The sequence below is a fragment of the Scomber japonicus genome, chromosome 6, assembly GCF_027409825.1.
Source record: "Scomber japonicus isolate fScoJap1 chromosome 6, fScoJap1.pri, whole genome shotgun sequence".
Lineage (NCBI taxonomy): Eukaryota > Metazoa > Chordata > Actinopteri > Scombriformes > Scombridae > Scomber > Scomber japonicus.
Window position 1 is genome coordinate 16,280,456 of NC_070583.1, and position 16,958 is coordinate 16,297,413.

General features: G+C 36.6%; 2 protein-coding genes across 2 annotated transcripts; one reads left to right on the forward strand and one right to left on the reverse strand.

Annotated features, from left to right (window-relative positions):
• Positions 1-266: 266 nt before the first annotated feature.
• Positions 267-8,640, reverse strand: LOC128360374 (P2X purinoceptor 5-like). The gene is made up of 12 exons (XM_053320788.1): positions 8,435-8,640; positions 7,230-7,380; positions 5,465-5,536; positions 3,145-3,220; positions 2,722-2,818; positions 2,467-2,547; positions 2,200-2,341; positions 1,556-1,686; positions 1,281-1,374; positions 938-1,003; positions 762-844; positions 267-483 (listed from the first exon to the last, which is right to left on the reverse strand). Exons 1-12 carry the CDS (start codon positions 8,566-8,568, stop codon positions 405-407), a joined length of 1,206 nt encoding a protein of 401 aa, XP_053176763.1. The 5' UTR covers positions 8,569-8,640; the 3' UTR covers positions 267-404.
• Positions 8,641-11,308: 2,668 nt separating this feature from the next.
• On the forward strand, positions 11,309-14,043 carry LOC128359841 (uncharacterized). The gene is made up of 11 exons (XM_053320163.1): positions 11,309-11,369; positions 11,907-12,227; positions 12,393-12,497; positions 12,600-12,659; positions 12,822-12,884; positions 12,990-13,010; positions 13,139-13,327; positions 13,408-13,464; positions 13,541-13,603; positions 13,742-13,768; positions 13,860-14,043. The coding sequence occupies exons 1-11, from the start codon at positions 11,309-11,311 to the stop codon at positions 13,916-13,918; spliced, it is 1,026 nt and encodes a 341-aa protein (XP_053176138.1). The 3' UTR covers positions 13,919-14,043.
• The last annotated feature ends 2,915 nt before the right edge of the window (positions 14,044-16,958 follow it).

Below are 16,958 nucleotides of genomic sequence, written 5' to 3' on the forward strand. Positions count from 1 at the left end.
TGACTCTGAATTTTGGTCATTACACACTTACACATTTTTACAGTATTAGAGCATACAGTGTTTTCAGTAGAGAAGCTGTAATCCCTCGTCAGTGTATCAGTCAAAATATCCTGTTTCATCAAATAAAACATAAAAGATTTAAACTCAACTTGACCTTCACAAAGTGTGTCATGATGATCATATGGAAAGTCTGTAGGTTTGCACGCAGACAATGACCATGTACATAGCTAAAACACAACAATTTTACAGTTAAACCTGGTGTAAGGCTGCTGAAATATCTGTTCAAAATTGTTTTCAATTATTGTTTTGAACAAGTTATAAAAATAGATTGTTACAAAGACAAAATACGGTAGTATCATGAAAACTCTTTTTTTTTTTCTTTTTTTTTTTCTCAGTGCAAAAGACTAAGATGTGAGATCATCCTGCTCCTCGGAGTCGTTTTTGTCTTCCACACTGTTTTCATTGGATGTAGACTTCATATTTCTGCGGAACAGAGACAAAGTGTGCTTTTTGCAGACAAGCCGTATCTATATTTAACATATCCAGTTCATAATAGAAACTATGTGCAGTACATCTAATTTAATGCCCGGTAACCTCCTGTGCATGAGTGAAAAAAATGATGTTTGTCTGTCAAGTTAATTCTTCTTTTGGTTTAAGAACCTCTCACTCCATCATGACCAATGTTAATTCCAAATTTAGTGCTGTAATGTGTGTTAATATAAACATAGGAAAATCTGTAGCTATACATGTGTGCATCGTACCTGGGTCCTTCAAACTTCCTCTCTCGATAGGAGGTGCCTTTCTTCATTAGGTAGAGAAGGACCATGTCACAGAGGAAAGCTCCCTGTTAAACCAAATTTGATCCGGTAATGTAACTCTGTCAAAATACAAAACATCCTGCTCAGTTCTCTAAAACTATATTATGGATGGTACTTACTGCACCCATCAAAGCCAGTCCTGAACCTATATTGATGGCTGTGGGGATGATGCTGAACTTCCCAGCCTGAAAACAACAGCAGAAATGCAAACTAATTTCTTTAAAATCACAGAAATCAATATAAACACATTGATTTATATGAACATGTCTCTGAATGTGATTTCATGTAGATTTCTTGGAACAAAACCTATACATGTATCAACAGTCTTGCTAGATGATACTGTTAAATGATGAAATGATAATAAGACAAGGCTTTCATCAGTTTGTCACTAAACATCATAATGCTTTGACAGAGTATTTCATCTCTTTCACCCAACACCCTGAAAGACTAATGTTTTCATACCTTTCCATGGACCATGATGCTGAATCGGACACCGTAGACTTTGAATAAAGATCTATAGGTCTCACCAGCAGCATCTTTATAATACCGAGTGTGCCTGTTTAAAAAAAAGGATGATATGAAAGCATGAGAGTAAAACTAATTTTAAGTTTCATATGACAATACTGATACATTTTGTCTTCTGTCAAATAAAATGTTAATGGTAAATTAAGATAAATACACTGTTGAAGAGAATGCAAATCTCTGTGCAACAAAGGCAGGATGTAACTACAGTGCACCTGAAATTGAATCCCACTGTGATGGTCTTGTTGGTGATGTCCATGCGAGTAAAGTGGTACTGCGGATGACAACTTGAGAAGCCTTTGTCAAGGTCACAATCCCACTGTATCATTATGCCAATGGAGCCACCCTGGAAAACAGAAAACATGTGATCATATGTGGCATCTATACCATGTAAATACAGTTTTGTCTTAAACTGTCATCAAAATTCTGGACATAAAGGATAAGTATAATGTAAATAATAGAAAAATAACATCCATAAACCTGAGAAATGATCTATACATGGCCAAATGCATTTTGCTGTATGCTTAACAATTCAATTTGTGGGAATTATAAACAAGTTTCTTGGTGCTACATCAATATTTGTTCTTCTTACTTTTCAGTGATTGTGAGGTAAAAGTGATTGTAATTGTGAATGGCACATTGTTTCATTTGTTGTTCTGGCATATAAAATAATTAAACCTCAATGTCAAAAAAAGTCAAATGAACAAACTGTATTTCCTGTGTACTCCAATCAAATCTAGGATTGATTTCTGTGTAGACATCAGCTCTTGACATACTGTCATGATTAGTTAAAGGTTTAAAGTTACACAGCCTACACAGTAACTCTTCACTACATCCAGTAGTCGAAAAAAGTACTAACAAATGTAGCCATGTCCTGGAAGTTGTGTCCTGCTCGACTAGTGATGTCTCCCAGGCGAAAGATGGGGCAATAGGGGTTCAGCTTTTCATTGTATCGGCATTTCTTCAAATAGGATTCATCAGTTGTTTCCAAAACGTTGGACCTCAAGAGTTGAAATATTAAAAGCACAGCAGAATAGAGTGTGTGTATATAACTGTTTCCTGACAAGTTTTATTAACACACTGATAAAGGAACACAGTTTTATGAACTTATTAAAAGATGACTTACTTTGAAAATTTAAATTTAGGAAATTGTATGAAATTCTTTATGTAGATGGTGAAGTTTTCAGCATTTGCCAGCAGGGCCCCCCTGTAAAAAATTAAAAAAAACTATTCTCAACCCATAGAAGAGTAACTTATCTCTCAACTGAAATTAAAACATGTAGTAAATTAACGAAACTGGAAGTGCAAGGTTGTCACATGATCAATGGCTTCATTTTTTTCAGGCCTACGAAAGTTTTCATGCAGCTGCTTTGCTCCTTACTGTGGTTTGAATTTTCCTTCAATGGGACACCAGGCGAAGATTTCACAGGTACCAGTGGCGGTTTCATCCTTTCTTAAGCATCGACCACTCATCACTCCTGAAGAAAAAATAGTGGAAATCACATTAAATTTAACTTGAAAAAAAAAAATTCTTCAAGTATTTTAAAATTTAATTTCAGTCACATTTAACCTATAATCTTGAACCGACACAAACAAAGGGAACTGGCGAAGTATATTCCTTATTTTTACAGTGTGTTACTCTACTGCTTTGTATTTTATATGTTGAACTCATTTGAATTTATTTGGAAAAAAGACTGTGACACCAAGAAATCATTTAAGCGTCCTGAATTTAGATGCAAATCATCTTTCAGAATGGCACTACGTCTATCAACTTGACGGCAATTTGAAATCAGTGATTTTCTACCATGACCAGCTGCCACCAGCTTCCCTTCTTCACAGTCCTCATCCTCTAGGCAGTGTCCATCCAGCACTCTGGGACTCTGGGAACAAACACCATACAAAAAGGTATTCAAGAAGCATCTTAACCACCAGTATTCTTCTCAAGTCACAAACTATGCATTGTGACATCAAGACGTCCGGTTGTAAGAGTCACACTCTTAGATTCAAAGATGTGGGTCTTATTCATTAGTCACTCCCCAAATAAGATAAGAGATAGGGTTGACCTCATTGCTATGAAATTCGGTTTATTTAATTTCTGACTTACTTTCTCATCATGTCTACTAAGTCAAACTTATGAGATACTTCAGAGCCCCAACATGTATGTGTCCTTTTCATAACACTTGTCACACTTGACTGTGCCTGGCTGGAAGATGAGAGTTAAGGCTCCCACTCAACTGTGGAAGCTATTAGCAACAGGGGCACTGCCAGTGGTGAGAGCCAAAATGTTTACAAGAACAGGCTGTGTAGTACTTGTAAAGTACAGCTTTGCTGTTCTTCAAGTCTGCTGGCAGGAAGGCGAGAACCAAAAGAGGTTGAGTTTACATACCAGGAGCCTTCTGCAGCTGAGGAAAATGATGAATAGCACTGACACTCACAGAAAGAAGAAAGGGGCGTCAGCCTTTGTTAAAAGTTAAAAGTCTTCTGTTTTGACAAATTGCTGGGAGAAAAATACAGATCAGTGGTCTGCGGGCCGTGAGGGCTGTGCCACCATGTGAGCCATCTGTATTATTTACTATTTGCCATTCGTATTTAGACTACATAAGTCAGAGCGGGACTACAGATGAGCCACAGTTGATCTTAGTCTTTTTCTACTCATCATGGATTTTTAAACTAGAGCGACATTATGGGGTTGCTGCAATGTGTCTGTGTCTGTGGGCTTCCTCTACTCAAAACATGACACATGACACTAATTGTATACAGTACTAATTTATATAGTATACAGATATATCTGCAGGATTACACTAATTAAAACATACTTGAATATCACATGGATACATGAATATTATATTCTATTTCTGAAAAGTCCGTTCAACAAGATGCCACTAAATTCACCACACTGTACCTTTTAACTTTAATTAAATAAAAGCATCAATAAATGTTTTTAACATTCAACATGTTAATTTTTTGTTGTCTGAAATCTTTCTGAAGCTGTGCAACCTGTTAGCAGGTGTGAGCACTGAACCACCCTCATTTCTTTTGTTGGTATGGAAGTGGGACATAGCCACCATCCCACTGGTAGATATCACTGATTGAATGATATGGAATTTTAAAATTGCATTCTGGAATTTTAAAAGTGTCTAAAACTAAAGCAAACACTTAAGAGAGAGAGAGATAACCAGATAAGGTTATTTCAGATATAGAGATGATTTCAGTTTACTTGACACTCAAGTACAATAGAGGTCATTTACAGCTCTTCCCTAACTTCAGTCATACATGTTCTGCTGTATCTTTGAAACATGACTGGCTGGAATAGTTTCCAGATGATCAGATGTCAAACAGCGGAGAGTAAATAAAGCAACTTTAACATAAACAGTTAGTCTCAGACAGCTCGAAACTATGAGCCGAGAGGAGTTTTGGAGACAGTACACAGTGTCTAAACAGCACGTCATGTCCTCCAGCTATAGCTGAAAACTCATGTCTCCATGTCTCCAACAGAATGATATGCACATCCTGATAATAGTCTGACAAATGTGTTTTATTAGAAACCCAATGGTGAGAGGAAATGCTGATATAATTAGTCATACTGGAGGTTGAAAACATAACCTCAGACCCTGAGGAGCAAGGGAAATACATTCCCTTATTAAGTATTGAGAGATATCTCCAAACCTTTGCACTGTGTTATTATGGAAAACAATAAGGTCAGTGCTATGTCTGCCCTGGCTATCATAACTATGAAAAAAGGCTTATGAAGCTCTGATGCAGCTGTGCAAAGGAAAATACAGCCAAAAGATAAAACAAACAGGGGATGTAATACTACCATAAAGCCTTTACTGGATTGTTAAAAGAGACTGAAATAAAAATAAAATATGCACATTATCACACTCACTAATACTGTTTTCAACATCAAGATAATGACTAGGAAATTGGATGTAAAATATTATTCACCAACCAGAATAAAACGATGAAGAGTCCCTGAAATACTTCAGTAGATGCTCACAACAAAAAACATGGAGTTCTCTCTTAGTTGACAGCTGTCACTGAAAGTGAGTGTGAGGGCAATTTTCTGGATGTTTCTCATGGCACAGTAGTCAAACATACAGTCAATGGTTTACATCAAGTCTTACCTCCGGACAGTATCCTAGCTTCTGATTGGGCGTCTCTAAGAAATTGGTTACAACAAAAAGAACAGCTTCACCCTAGATGTAGAGAACAAAGTGTAAGTTGGTATCAAATCATGTCATTATGACACCTGCACTGCCTCCCTCTCTCACTACTGTTCACCGGACATCCTGAAGTATGTTCCTGCCTCAGCCCATCGTCTGACTGTGGCCTGCAGACCTGACATTGTCCAACTATGTTTGATTGCTTCACACTCATTCAAGATCTTTGCCTGTACTAACTGCCTATATATATATATATATATATATATATATATATATATATATATATATTTTGTTTTATCCTTGTTAGTGGACAGTTAGTGGACTTTAATCCTTGTTAGTGGACAGTTAGTGCACAGGGGAAATAACTCACCTGATGCAGTTATTATAGAGCAAGTTGAGGTTGTGAAAGTGCAATGTTTGTACAGTTGAGTACATTTGTTCTAAGCTTTCACAAGTGTTATTTAGCTGATAAAGAGCATGTTCATATTGAGCATTATGACACCTGCACTGCCTCCCTCTCTCACTACTGTTCACCGGACATCCTCAAGTGTGTTCCTGCCTCAGCCCATCGTCTGACTCTGGCCTGCAGACCTGACATTGTCCAATTATGTTTGATTGCTTCACACTCATTCAAGATCTTTGCCTGTACTAACTGCCTATATAAATATATATATATATAAATATCTATATGTACATATATATATATATATATATATATATATATATATATATATATATATATATATATATATATACATTTTGTTTTATCCTTGTTAGTGGACAGTTAATGGACTTTTATCCTTGTTAGTGGACAGTTAGTGCACAGGGGAAATAAATCACCTGATGCAGTTATTATAGAGGAAGATGAGGTTGTGAAAGTGCAATGTTTGTACAGTTGAGTACATTTGTTCTAAGCTTTCACAAGTGTTATTTAGCTGATAAAGAGCATGTTCATGTAGAGCTGTGTAGGTTTTATATTTTTTAAATTGTGCAATTTTTTGTATTTTGTATTTAATATTGTGAAGTATTTTATAATGAACAAGGTTCACTTGTTCATTGCATTAGTTATGTATTATAATATATTAACTAGGTGTGAAAAGGAGGCAACTTTAGATTAGGGAGCATGTGTTGGTTAATAAGTGTTCAACTACTAGTGGATTAGTAATGATCAAGATGTCACTTTAATATGGGGAACATATTCAAAGTACCAAAGACTTAATTTAGAGTTATTGAGTCTTGTAGTTTTGTGTTTTATTATGTAAGAACAGACCATATTCATTAAGTGGTATTAAGGGAGAATAACTATTCTTGAGGTACTACTACCTTATAAAGTCCATACTAAGCAAAGCATATTGAGATCGTAATTCATATACAACTTCCTTACTTACGACTAATAAGCAATCACTCTGAGGTTATTGAGGGAAAACTCTTAGTGAATGGCTTACTGGTTGTATAATAAGGACATGCAGAATAAGGCATTAATAAGTACTTAATAATTACTAATGAAGAGCCAATATGTAACTAATTTGCATGCTAATAAGCAACCAATTAATGGTGAATAGGTGTACCTTAATATAAAGTGTTACCTCGCTGGGTAAAAGACTTAATTTACTATTTCTCTCCATAAACCATCCATCTGTTAGTAAACTACCACTTATCCTGCTAGACAATATGAGAATATATTTCACATTATGTACCAGTTGGTGCCACAGACGGATGTTTTTACCTGTGGTGGGATGCCATAGTCCTCAGGCCCCCACACTAGCAGACCTGATTCTGTGGTGTTTGTCACTGAGACACCCTTCAGTTTAGTTATGACAGAACTCTGGATGGCCTCATCTGTCTCCTGGTAGCCTTTCTTGCTTATAAAAACCCACCTGTGGGTGAAAGAAACTCTCAGAATAAACAGCTTGAACTTTGACAACACTCACCAGCGCGCTAGAAAACAGAAACAGCTTACAGATGTGTGTAAAGCATATCGTTTATTGTGCTATTTTTAATAAATCCTCTTTTCTGTGTTAAGGAAAATACATTCATTACCAAAGAAACATAAAATGTGTCTGTAATACTCAGCAATGAGGATATATTTTTTAAAGTATTATGGTGCTTTTTGGTGTAGGACTACGCAGGATAGTATTATAGAAACACTTGACAATAAATCTTGGATTTGTTAAGCATTATCTTTTCAAACGTGTGTCCTGTGTATATGTGCCTGTTTCTTTGTAGCTTTGTTATAGAGCACTGTGTAACTTCTGCTCTCTCAAAAATTGCTGCATATATAACGATTGACTAACTTATTTACTAGAATAGGCCAACTAGCCTTTTTATTTGAGCTCTGCTGCTGGCCACAGGAGTACACTGAACAGTTAAAACAGACAATTGTTATTGTAGATTTGGGTGCTGAATTGACTGTTTTTAAGGTAAATTGCAGGTTTGTGGCAGTAAGAAGGCTATCACCTGTCTCTTACCCTTATAACTTCATGGACCATTCACTTTAATACACAGTTAAAGTCAAACTTTATTAACTAGCACATTACATAAGCAGGGTAACACAGTGTGATTTACACAAAGTGACAATACATTCAACAACACAGCCATAAAAGTGTATAATATGCATCAACAGTATTTAGTGCAGTCATACAGCAATCACAAATGAATACATTAAACATATAAAACACGCACACACACACACACACACACACACACACACACACATATCAATGCAGCAATATATCAGTTACCAATTTGTCCATGTAAGTTGCTGATTTTAATTCAATTTGTTCTTTTGCATATTTTAATCAAAAATAGACCACAGAACTATTTTGATCAACATCCCAAAAAAACATTGTGTACGCTATATGAATAGGCTGTTTTGCTTAGGGGGGTTAAGTCAACATATGGAACGAGGTTATTTACTCATCATTCACTTACCCTATAAGGTAACCGAGGAGACTTAACTGAATAAGTCTGTACAAAACCCCAACTCTCTTGTTTTTGGCGACAATGTATTTTTCCGTTTTGTAGTCGAATAAAGAGAAGAAATATCCTTTACAGTTTCCAGCCATCCTTCTTCTGCCTGTCGACTCTCTGGGTCAACTCAGCGGAGAGTTTCAGTGCAGCCAGTCCCCGCGCCTCTGCACAGCCCTCATCACCAGCGTCAAGTCCGCATCAGGAACAAGATCCGCAAGATCCGCAGCAACAGCTTTCACAATAATATAATAACCGGCCTACTTAATAATAAAGTTAAAGGGACATCCGGTGTGGTCTATAGCAACATGTTGGGAAATTGACGATGCTAGTGTTCAGTTGTGATGTCACAAACTATGCACTGTCAAAAGTCCCCACCTACTCCCCAGGCTGAGAAGAAATCGAACAAACCCTCTCTCAGCTGATATCAATCCATCCAAACTGAATGCTGCGTTTGTTTGTTTTGTTGTTTGTTTATCCTTGTTTGTTGACTCCAGCCATGTGTTGCTTTCACCATGTGAATGGGATTTATTCATTATTTTAATTCAATTCTCACATAGCCTAATTCTCACACATTGGAAAAAGAAGTCTACAAAGAAAATGAAAACAAAAATAAAACAGCTCTGCCTTTTTCAAATCTGGATTACCCCCACCCCCCACCCTCACCCCTATTCATTAGATGGTGAATATAGCACACCTATAGGTACACATCCTAATCTCATATCTAAAGTGAGCATACAGAAACTTCCCTTCTCTAACAGATGAATTTGATAACTCAAATCTGCAACCTGGTAAAGTTAGTTTCAGGTTGGATTTCCTACAGCTATTTGGATATTCATTGTGGGTTAAACAGTGGTTTTGCTATATGGCACTAATCAGACACACCTCAATTTAATGGGTGTGTCTGGTTGGTCCCTTATAGCAGAACCTGCGTGCATTGATCTGCTGTCTCTAAGTTCCATTATATGGAAGTTATTGAAGAAAAAATACTTTTTCCCAAAGGAAACTACTGGATTTTCTTTTAAAATTAATATATAATAGAAGGTGCAGGAAAAGCCAGTACGTTGAGGTGTGTCTTATTAGTGCCATATAGCAAAACCATTGTGCATTAACTTTGCACTGAGTGAAAGCGAGGAAGAAACCACTGTTGAACAATCAGAAACTAACTTCACCACAGTAAATCTCTGCATACACATTGACCTTCACAGTGAAGTACAAACATCCAAGTAAAGCAATGAAGTTAATACTGAATTGCTGGAATGTCCTTTAATTACATTTTAAACCTTGTGAGAAATTATTTGGCAATACTGTCTCAGTTAATGAAAACCCCATAAAGTAAAGATTCAAAATGTTTCAACTCTGTCTTAAAACAATAATCAGGTGGCCATTAACATCTAAACAGGTTTTGCATGCTGTCATTATAAATCCGTGTTCATATCGGCCATTTAAAAAATAATAGTAATACATTTGTATTTATAGAGCACTTTTTAGGGCACACAGATGTTTACATAAGTTAAAAAGATGATTTAAAAAAATAAAAGCTACACACCAAAAGCACAACAGAGTAAAACATTATTCATACATTATCAGCAGTTCTAAAAAAGTGAGTTTGTTTTGGGGTTTTTTTAAACTGTCAGCCCATCCTTTAATGTTTGTTTCATTATTATCCGAACCAAATCATAAGTGAGACAATTTCAACAAATCAGGATTTGGATCAGGTGTGGAGGTGAGTGAGTAGTGGAAGACGTACTGAGACCTTTTACTTATGTCAAACTTGCAATACCACCAGACTGTAAAAGCCCTGGAATATACCCTACCAGGGTGAAAGTTACACTCACAAGTGCAGCGTTATCAACATATTGTACTTGTCAAATGTATTTGTAATGTAGAATGACTTTTCAAAGTATTATTATAATTTTATATTTCTATTTATTTATTTGGGTGAAAATATCAGTATTTACTGAGAATAAACAGAAAAAAATGGTGAATCTGGGCAATTTTCCACTTGCCTAACATTTACCTAATGTAAAATCCATATTTAAAATGTGTTTATTTTTTTTATTTTTTTTATTTTTTTTTAATTGGCCAAGATAGCAGCAATATAGTGTTTCAAACAACATACAAACAATGAAAAACAGGGTTTCAGGCTGCAGGGGAAAAGAACATAAAGGCCTGTTTGCCAAGTGCATGTGAACCTTAGAGACGGAGAGTAAGAGGGTGCCATTTTACCACAAACAATACTCTTTTTGAGTGAGATATACCCACAAAGGTAAGAAGGGAGCATAAAAAGAATGGTAGGGTGCAATGGTGAGTGAAAGCTTTGTAGCTTGTGACAAACCTCAGGGCGCTGTGGTCCACAGTATTTAACCATTGCACATTTTTGGTAGAGGTGTGCATCATGTACAGCAGATCATCACAGTCAAGCAAGAGAACGAACATATCAAGCAATCTTGTACTGGCAGCATAGGAAGAGCAGGATTTGTTTCTAAAATAAAAACCTTGCTTGAGCTTCAGTTTCATTACTAAGCTTTCAATATGAGACTTAAAAGTCAAACCAATTAAAGTAAAGTTACTTGTACTTGGACACTAGTTCAGTCTGACTGACTGCAAGGTTACAATGTTAGGAACATTTTCTGCAGAATATTTGAAGATGTTTGGCGTGATCATCACACAGTTACATAACAGTTAAACATTTGGCTGCTGTTCGTGTGAAAGCGAAAGACATTTCCGTCTACAGCTGCACGTACTGTAATGGTCTTGTGGTTTTTACACATGATACTTAGAGGGGCTTCAATACAGCACAACCCGACCCTGTTCACATTGTACAACATGCTGGCAATGGCTGCAGACAGGTGGTTTTTCCCTCTAGCCCTGTGGTTCATCTGCGTGTCTTCAAATGGTAAGTCTATTTCCTTATAAAACGAATGTCATTTATTTTCATTTCATGACATAGGCCTAATGAAGGATTAGCAAACCAAGATATTTCTACTATGTATAGCAGACTGATTATCACATATGTAGTAAGTATTAAATGTAAATATATTTAATCTTGTATAAACTTCTGATGTCACATTCTTTATCTAATTTGAACCTTTAAGCCTTTTAATTAATTCATCCACTAATATTTGTATATTTAATCATTTGTAAGAATCTGTAGGCATATCATAGCTGCTAAAAATGTGTAATATTCAATTTTTTCTTCATCAATATAATTGTAATTAATGTCTGTAGTTTAATTTTAAAGTCTTTTTCTGTAATACCCTTTTATTTAATATATTTATTCTCAACTCTGATGGTTAATTTAAATTAGAAACATTTTTAATATCTACAATAAAAAGGAAGAAATCTTTTACATTTTGGCACATTTGGTTGTTTGAGCATGAGACCACTGACCTAAACTTGAAACTTGTGCTTGTTTTTCACTCTTCCTGTTCAGACGAGGACCTAAATGATTATTGTGAGATACGTAAAATCAGCGCATCACTTGGCTCCTCAGTACTCCTTCCATGCAACTTTACAACTAAAAAAAAACTCGACGAGGTGTCATGGGTCCAATCTTCTGGGGAGGACCTGGTCAAGCTCTCTTCAGAAAGGCGGGTTACGTTCTTGGACCCCAGGAATGGCCGAGTGAAAGCTTTCCCCAATCAGGGCTTGAAGGGGAACTACTCCATCTGCATTGATGATCTTCAAGACTCTGACCTAGGTCTTTATCTCTGTAAGAAGGGAGATGTCTGCCTTAAAGTGGACCTTGGTTTAGGTAGGAGGATTTCCATTTTGGTGTAGTGTTTTTGTCAATATTGAGCTACAGTCTGTGCACCTACATCATGTGGTCTCTTTCTTTCCATGGTCACAAGTGTATTTGACAAACAAATGACAGTTTCCTGTGCAATACATCTTTATGAAACCACATTTTACCATGCAGGTACACTAAGCGAAGAGGCGTTGCAACTTATTTATATCTGTGTCGGTGTGGTGGCAGCTTTCATCTTGCTGAGTGCTTTCGGCTACTGCTGCATGAAATGCACATGTGAGTATCTGCACTCTCAGTCCACACTGTTGGTTTAGTCTTTGAATGGATCAATGATTACTTTTGATTACTTTTATAAAATCTCAGTTTGTCCTATTTCAGCGCTCTGTAATGACAAAGGGGAGGACTACATAAACTATCCTGCTGGTTCAGGTAATGAAGGTAAGCAATAATTTCACTATTACATCCATTTCGTGCTGACTGTTACTCAATTCTCACTTGTCAAGAAAGAAAATACTATTATATTTATTAAGTAGTATACTACTATATAGAATAAGTGGCAAAATATTCTTTTAAGTTGATTTTTGTAATGTCCCACTACAGGGGCCAGTGCTCCACCTATGGAACCAAGCAGAGGGCCAGTACCAGTAGATGAGCAGCAGCGAGGTCCTTTAAACACAAACACACACATACCCTCTCAATTTATACAGTATATGTGATATATATATTATATATCTAATAAAGTGAAAAATGTGTGTCTTTTTCCTACAGGAGCGGACAATCTTGTTTACGGTGCGTTCACACAGCTTCCCTTCTTCAAATGTCATCTTCACCTTTTTAAAAAGTCACTATATCCCACCTAAAACATAACAAATGGCTGTGTCAGTATTTCCAAGTTATTCTTTGTTTTTTTATATAAGAAAATGATGACCATGACCCAGCCTACATGCAGGAAGACTCTGCCAGGAATAATAGTAACCTGCCAGGATTTGTGCATTATCTGGACGGGATTCAACCTACTCAAAGTGCCAGTTCCATTTATCCAATCTTGAACGAGTTTAACACTGAAAGGACGGACAGCGAGATAACAAAGCAGAGATTTCATAGAGGTGCTTCATAATCAGAATAATCACTGTATGTATAATTTGGATGAACTGCAGTTAACTCAGTTTTTTTCTCACCTCTCCAGAACTCTTCAGCAGATTACGGCAAGCAAGTCTTGGTCGACGTAGCCAACAATATTATGGTATTATAACCATCTCTTCTTCTATTGCCTTATTTCAATGTTGCCAGAGATTTTACTCATTCATTTTATGACACAGTAAACCAAAGTGAACTCAGCAAGCAACAAGCCGCGTCATCTAAGGTGGAGAAGCAGCACAGAGGTAGGATTTGATTGACCTCAGCTAACAGGCTGTGTGCCTAATAATCAAAATAATATCTCTGCATTGAAAGGATTATGCTGTCTCCTGCTAAAAGTCCTTTCTCATTAAGTACTAAATTATTTTGTGTTTTGTTTGCAGGTGTCAGGAAGAAGAAAACCAAAGAAAGTGAGTGCTGAAATCGACTGCGGGCATGAACAGGATAAAGTAACGTTGTGTAATGAACTACTCTCTCACTTCTCCATTGTCTCTTTCATAGATTGTGAATACAAAAACCCAATTTACAACAGCAGCACAGACCGCGTCAACCAACTATAGGGAATGAAAGACACTTTAAGCATTTTCAGCATCCTTCCACAACTTTAGATTCTGATCATACATTTTTACATTTATTAGTTTAGACTAATGTTGCATTGTATTTGTCTGCTTTACTGTCAATTTAATGCTTTTCACAGTCTGTACATGTATGAAGAAATTAGTGACTTTTGTTCTCTTTGATTTGGTATCAAATAAATGTTTTTTTTATTGACCAACAGCTGTGTCAAAGTGGCTTCTGTCCAAAAGTTCAATCATGAAATTTAAAGTTGTGGTAGAAGACTATGCTTATAAGCTTAATGGTTGGGTGTGTTTAATGTTAGAGATATTTTATGCATGTGAAAAGCAGATATGCTTATTTACTCTCTTTCTAGAGTTACATGAGAAGATGTGTGAGATGTGTTTTAATGTACTGTTCCTAATAACACATTTCTGCACACGCACGACAAATGTCTGCACACAAAAAGTAGATTATAAAGTATTTTACAATTCTAAAGGTAGACACGTCTTTGCATCGCTAAAGTTCACTGCCAGTAATTGGCTAGCTGACTCGTTTCTAATCTTTGTACTAAGCAAAGCCAAACAGCCACTGGCTCCAGCTACATATTTACAGATGTGAACTATTTCAACCAAAAGCAGTTCAGCTCCTCTAACACATTTACACTCACACCTACTGATAAAAACATGTGGGTCGACTGACCTGCACGTTTTTGCATTGTGGAGGAAACACACACAGATAAAGAGACTGCTGGCTCAGTGGTTGCTTTGAGTTATCAGGTTGCTTTAACTCTGTCTGGCCAATTAAGCCCAATGAGAACCAGCTGGTCCACCTGTGACACTCACACAGTCTCAACAAGAAAGATGAACACCTACAGATTTGTCTTCTGGATGACATTTATTTCTTTATCACTGCTCTTTATGAAATGTGAAGCCCATGTTCTCTCAAATCAGTTTCAGGCAACATTTCATAAAGTTATGAATAATAATACACTGATTTGCTATGATGGATTCATGTCTGCTTACATACCAAAGGCACAGTTTGCTGATATTCCTCTTACCATTTATGTGCAAGGTAGGTCACAAACTATGTTTATCTGCATATGTCACAGCTGATCCAAATATGGCACGAGGCTTTGATGTTTTTGTCATGTTCTTTGTGTCCAAATTTACAGATGAGCACAGTGGATTTTACCAAGCCATGGCTATAGCAAAGCATTGCCAGTACTTCTTTGGAGAAACTGACACCTTTATTATCTTAACAGTTGCCTTTCATAGCTGTTTTGTGAGGAAACAAGTAAGCTTAACAACCTCTTGAATTGATCTGTCTGTTCATGTTTAATGCAGATGTATGCACTTCATATTTTAATATTTCCATACCTTTTTTGTTCATTAGACAAATATCACAAGTTTGTTTGTTGTCATCATGGCACTTTCAGACAGAGGAAAACTTGAAATTGTCAAGTCCATACCTCTCATCTGTGAAAGGAAAATTAAAGGTATTAATTTTGTCTACATATAACTAATGATTGCTAGTTATATGTCATTATACGCAAGTAGAATGAAACTCTGTTTGGCCTAGGGTTAAGCAAGCTATCATAACTTTGTTTGATATAATCATCAGACGTATGTGTATTATTAATTCTGTGTGTTTTCTACAGAGGAAAATAAAAATGATTATCAACCAGTATCAAAGAATTTTTTCTGTAGCAAGGATGGGTTCAACATTACCATCGCCCAGAATGAGACAGTCCAACATCTGGACCTGGACGCAGTCTGGATCCCTTCCAGTGAACGTCACAATTGTAAACCACAAAAAACATCCACTGATTCTGTCACTTTCAGCTTTCCATTCACTGACTGTGGCACTCAGTCCATGGTAACTGTGATAATATCAACTACCAGTCTTCAGATAGGCCAGGTGGTGTTTTTGTGACAAACAGAATGAATTCTTGCAGGTAGCAGATGGGATTATAACCTACTGGGTTTATATTGAGGTGAAACAACATCCGCAGAAAGGCTCTATCTTTCGTGACGTTCCTTTCCAGTAAGAAAAAGAAAGTGTTCCACATTTTTTTCCCATTTAAAAGTAATGGATGCCAATTTGAACTTTCTTTGTTGTTTCAGCCTTACTGTCCACTGCAGCTTCAAACTGACCAAAATGACTCAACTGGGCATCGAGGTTCAGGGAGAAAAATCTGAACAACCACCAACACTGAAGAGCGAAGGCGTACTGAGGGCTCAAATGAGGTTTGCCAAAGGTCAAGTTTTTTTTGTTTCTTTTTACTTTCCATCATTTCCAAATGTACATAATACACATAGAGTTATTTTATTTTAATACGAGTATTTCTGTATATACGTTTTATTCAACAAAATCTCAAAGTAGAGGGTACCATCAAAATCTGTTTAGCCCTGACATGAAAATATATTGACCTTGAAGAGCCAGAGTCAAACTTGGAGCATGCTGAAGCCCTCTTGTTGCCAACTCTGTGTAATATTTATTTCTTCCAATCTTTCATCTGCAGAATCCACTTACAGGTCATTCTATTCCTCTCGTGACTCTCAAACAGTGACTAAGCTTGGCCAGTCTGTATATGTGGAAGTGTTTGTCCTCAAACATCAGGATGAGGATTTGGTGCTGCTGCTGGAGGACTGCTGGGCCACACCGACTAAAAACCCACATGATCCAAAAAGATGGAACCTGCTTGTTAAAGGGTGAATACACCAGAAATAATATGTAGATTTCTGCAGATATTCTTCACCTAAGAGAGAAAAATTTCAACTAAAACTCTTGCTTGAATTTAATGTAGGTGTCCTTTCACTGGCGATAGTCACAGAACTGTTGTGTTGCCAGTTGTCTCCAGTAGAGGACTCAAGTATCCCTCCCTCCACAAAAGGTTTGAGGTCAAGTTGTTCTCATTTGTGAAGCCTCCAACAGTTGAAACCCTGGTGAGAGGAAATAGAAGGAAATAAAAAATAGTACCATTGATATTTTTTCATCCTTAATGACTTTTTTTTTTTTTTTAAATCTTAGTGCAGACACCTG

Bases quoted from the DNA above. Each gene is read 5' to 3' on its own strand.
- LOC128360374 (XM_053320788.1), bottom strand. From the start codon at position 8,568: ATGGCTGGAAACTGTAAAGGATATTTCTTCTCTTTATTCGACTACAAA. The intron at 7,381-8,434 runs GTAAGTGAATGA...TTTCACCCACAG, and splicing joins CTCCTCGGTTACCTTATAGG to GTGGGTTTTTATAAGCAAGA. The intron at 1,375-1,555 runs GTGCACTGTAGT...TTTTTTAAACAG, and splicing joins ACAGTGGGATTCAATTTCAG to GCACACTCGGTATTATAAAG.
- LOC128359841 (XM_053320163.1), top strand. From the start codon at position 11,309: ATGGCTGCAGACAGGTGGTTTTTCCCTCTAGCCCTGTGGTTCATCTGC. The intron at 12,498-12,599 runs GTGAGTATCTGC...GTCCTATTTCAG, and splicing joins CTGCTGCATGAAATGCACAT to CGCTCTGTAATGACAAAGGG. The intron at 13,465-13,540 runs GTATTATAACCA...TTTATGACACAG, and splicing joins ACGTAGCCAACAATATTATG to TAAACCAAAGTGAACTCAGC.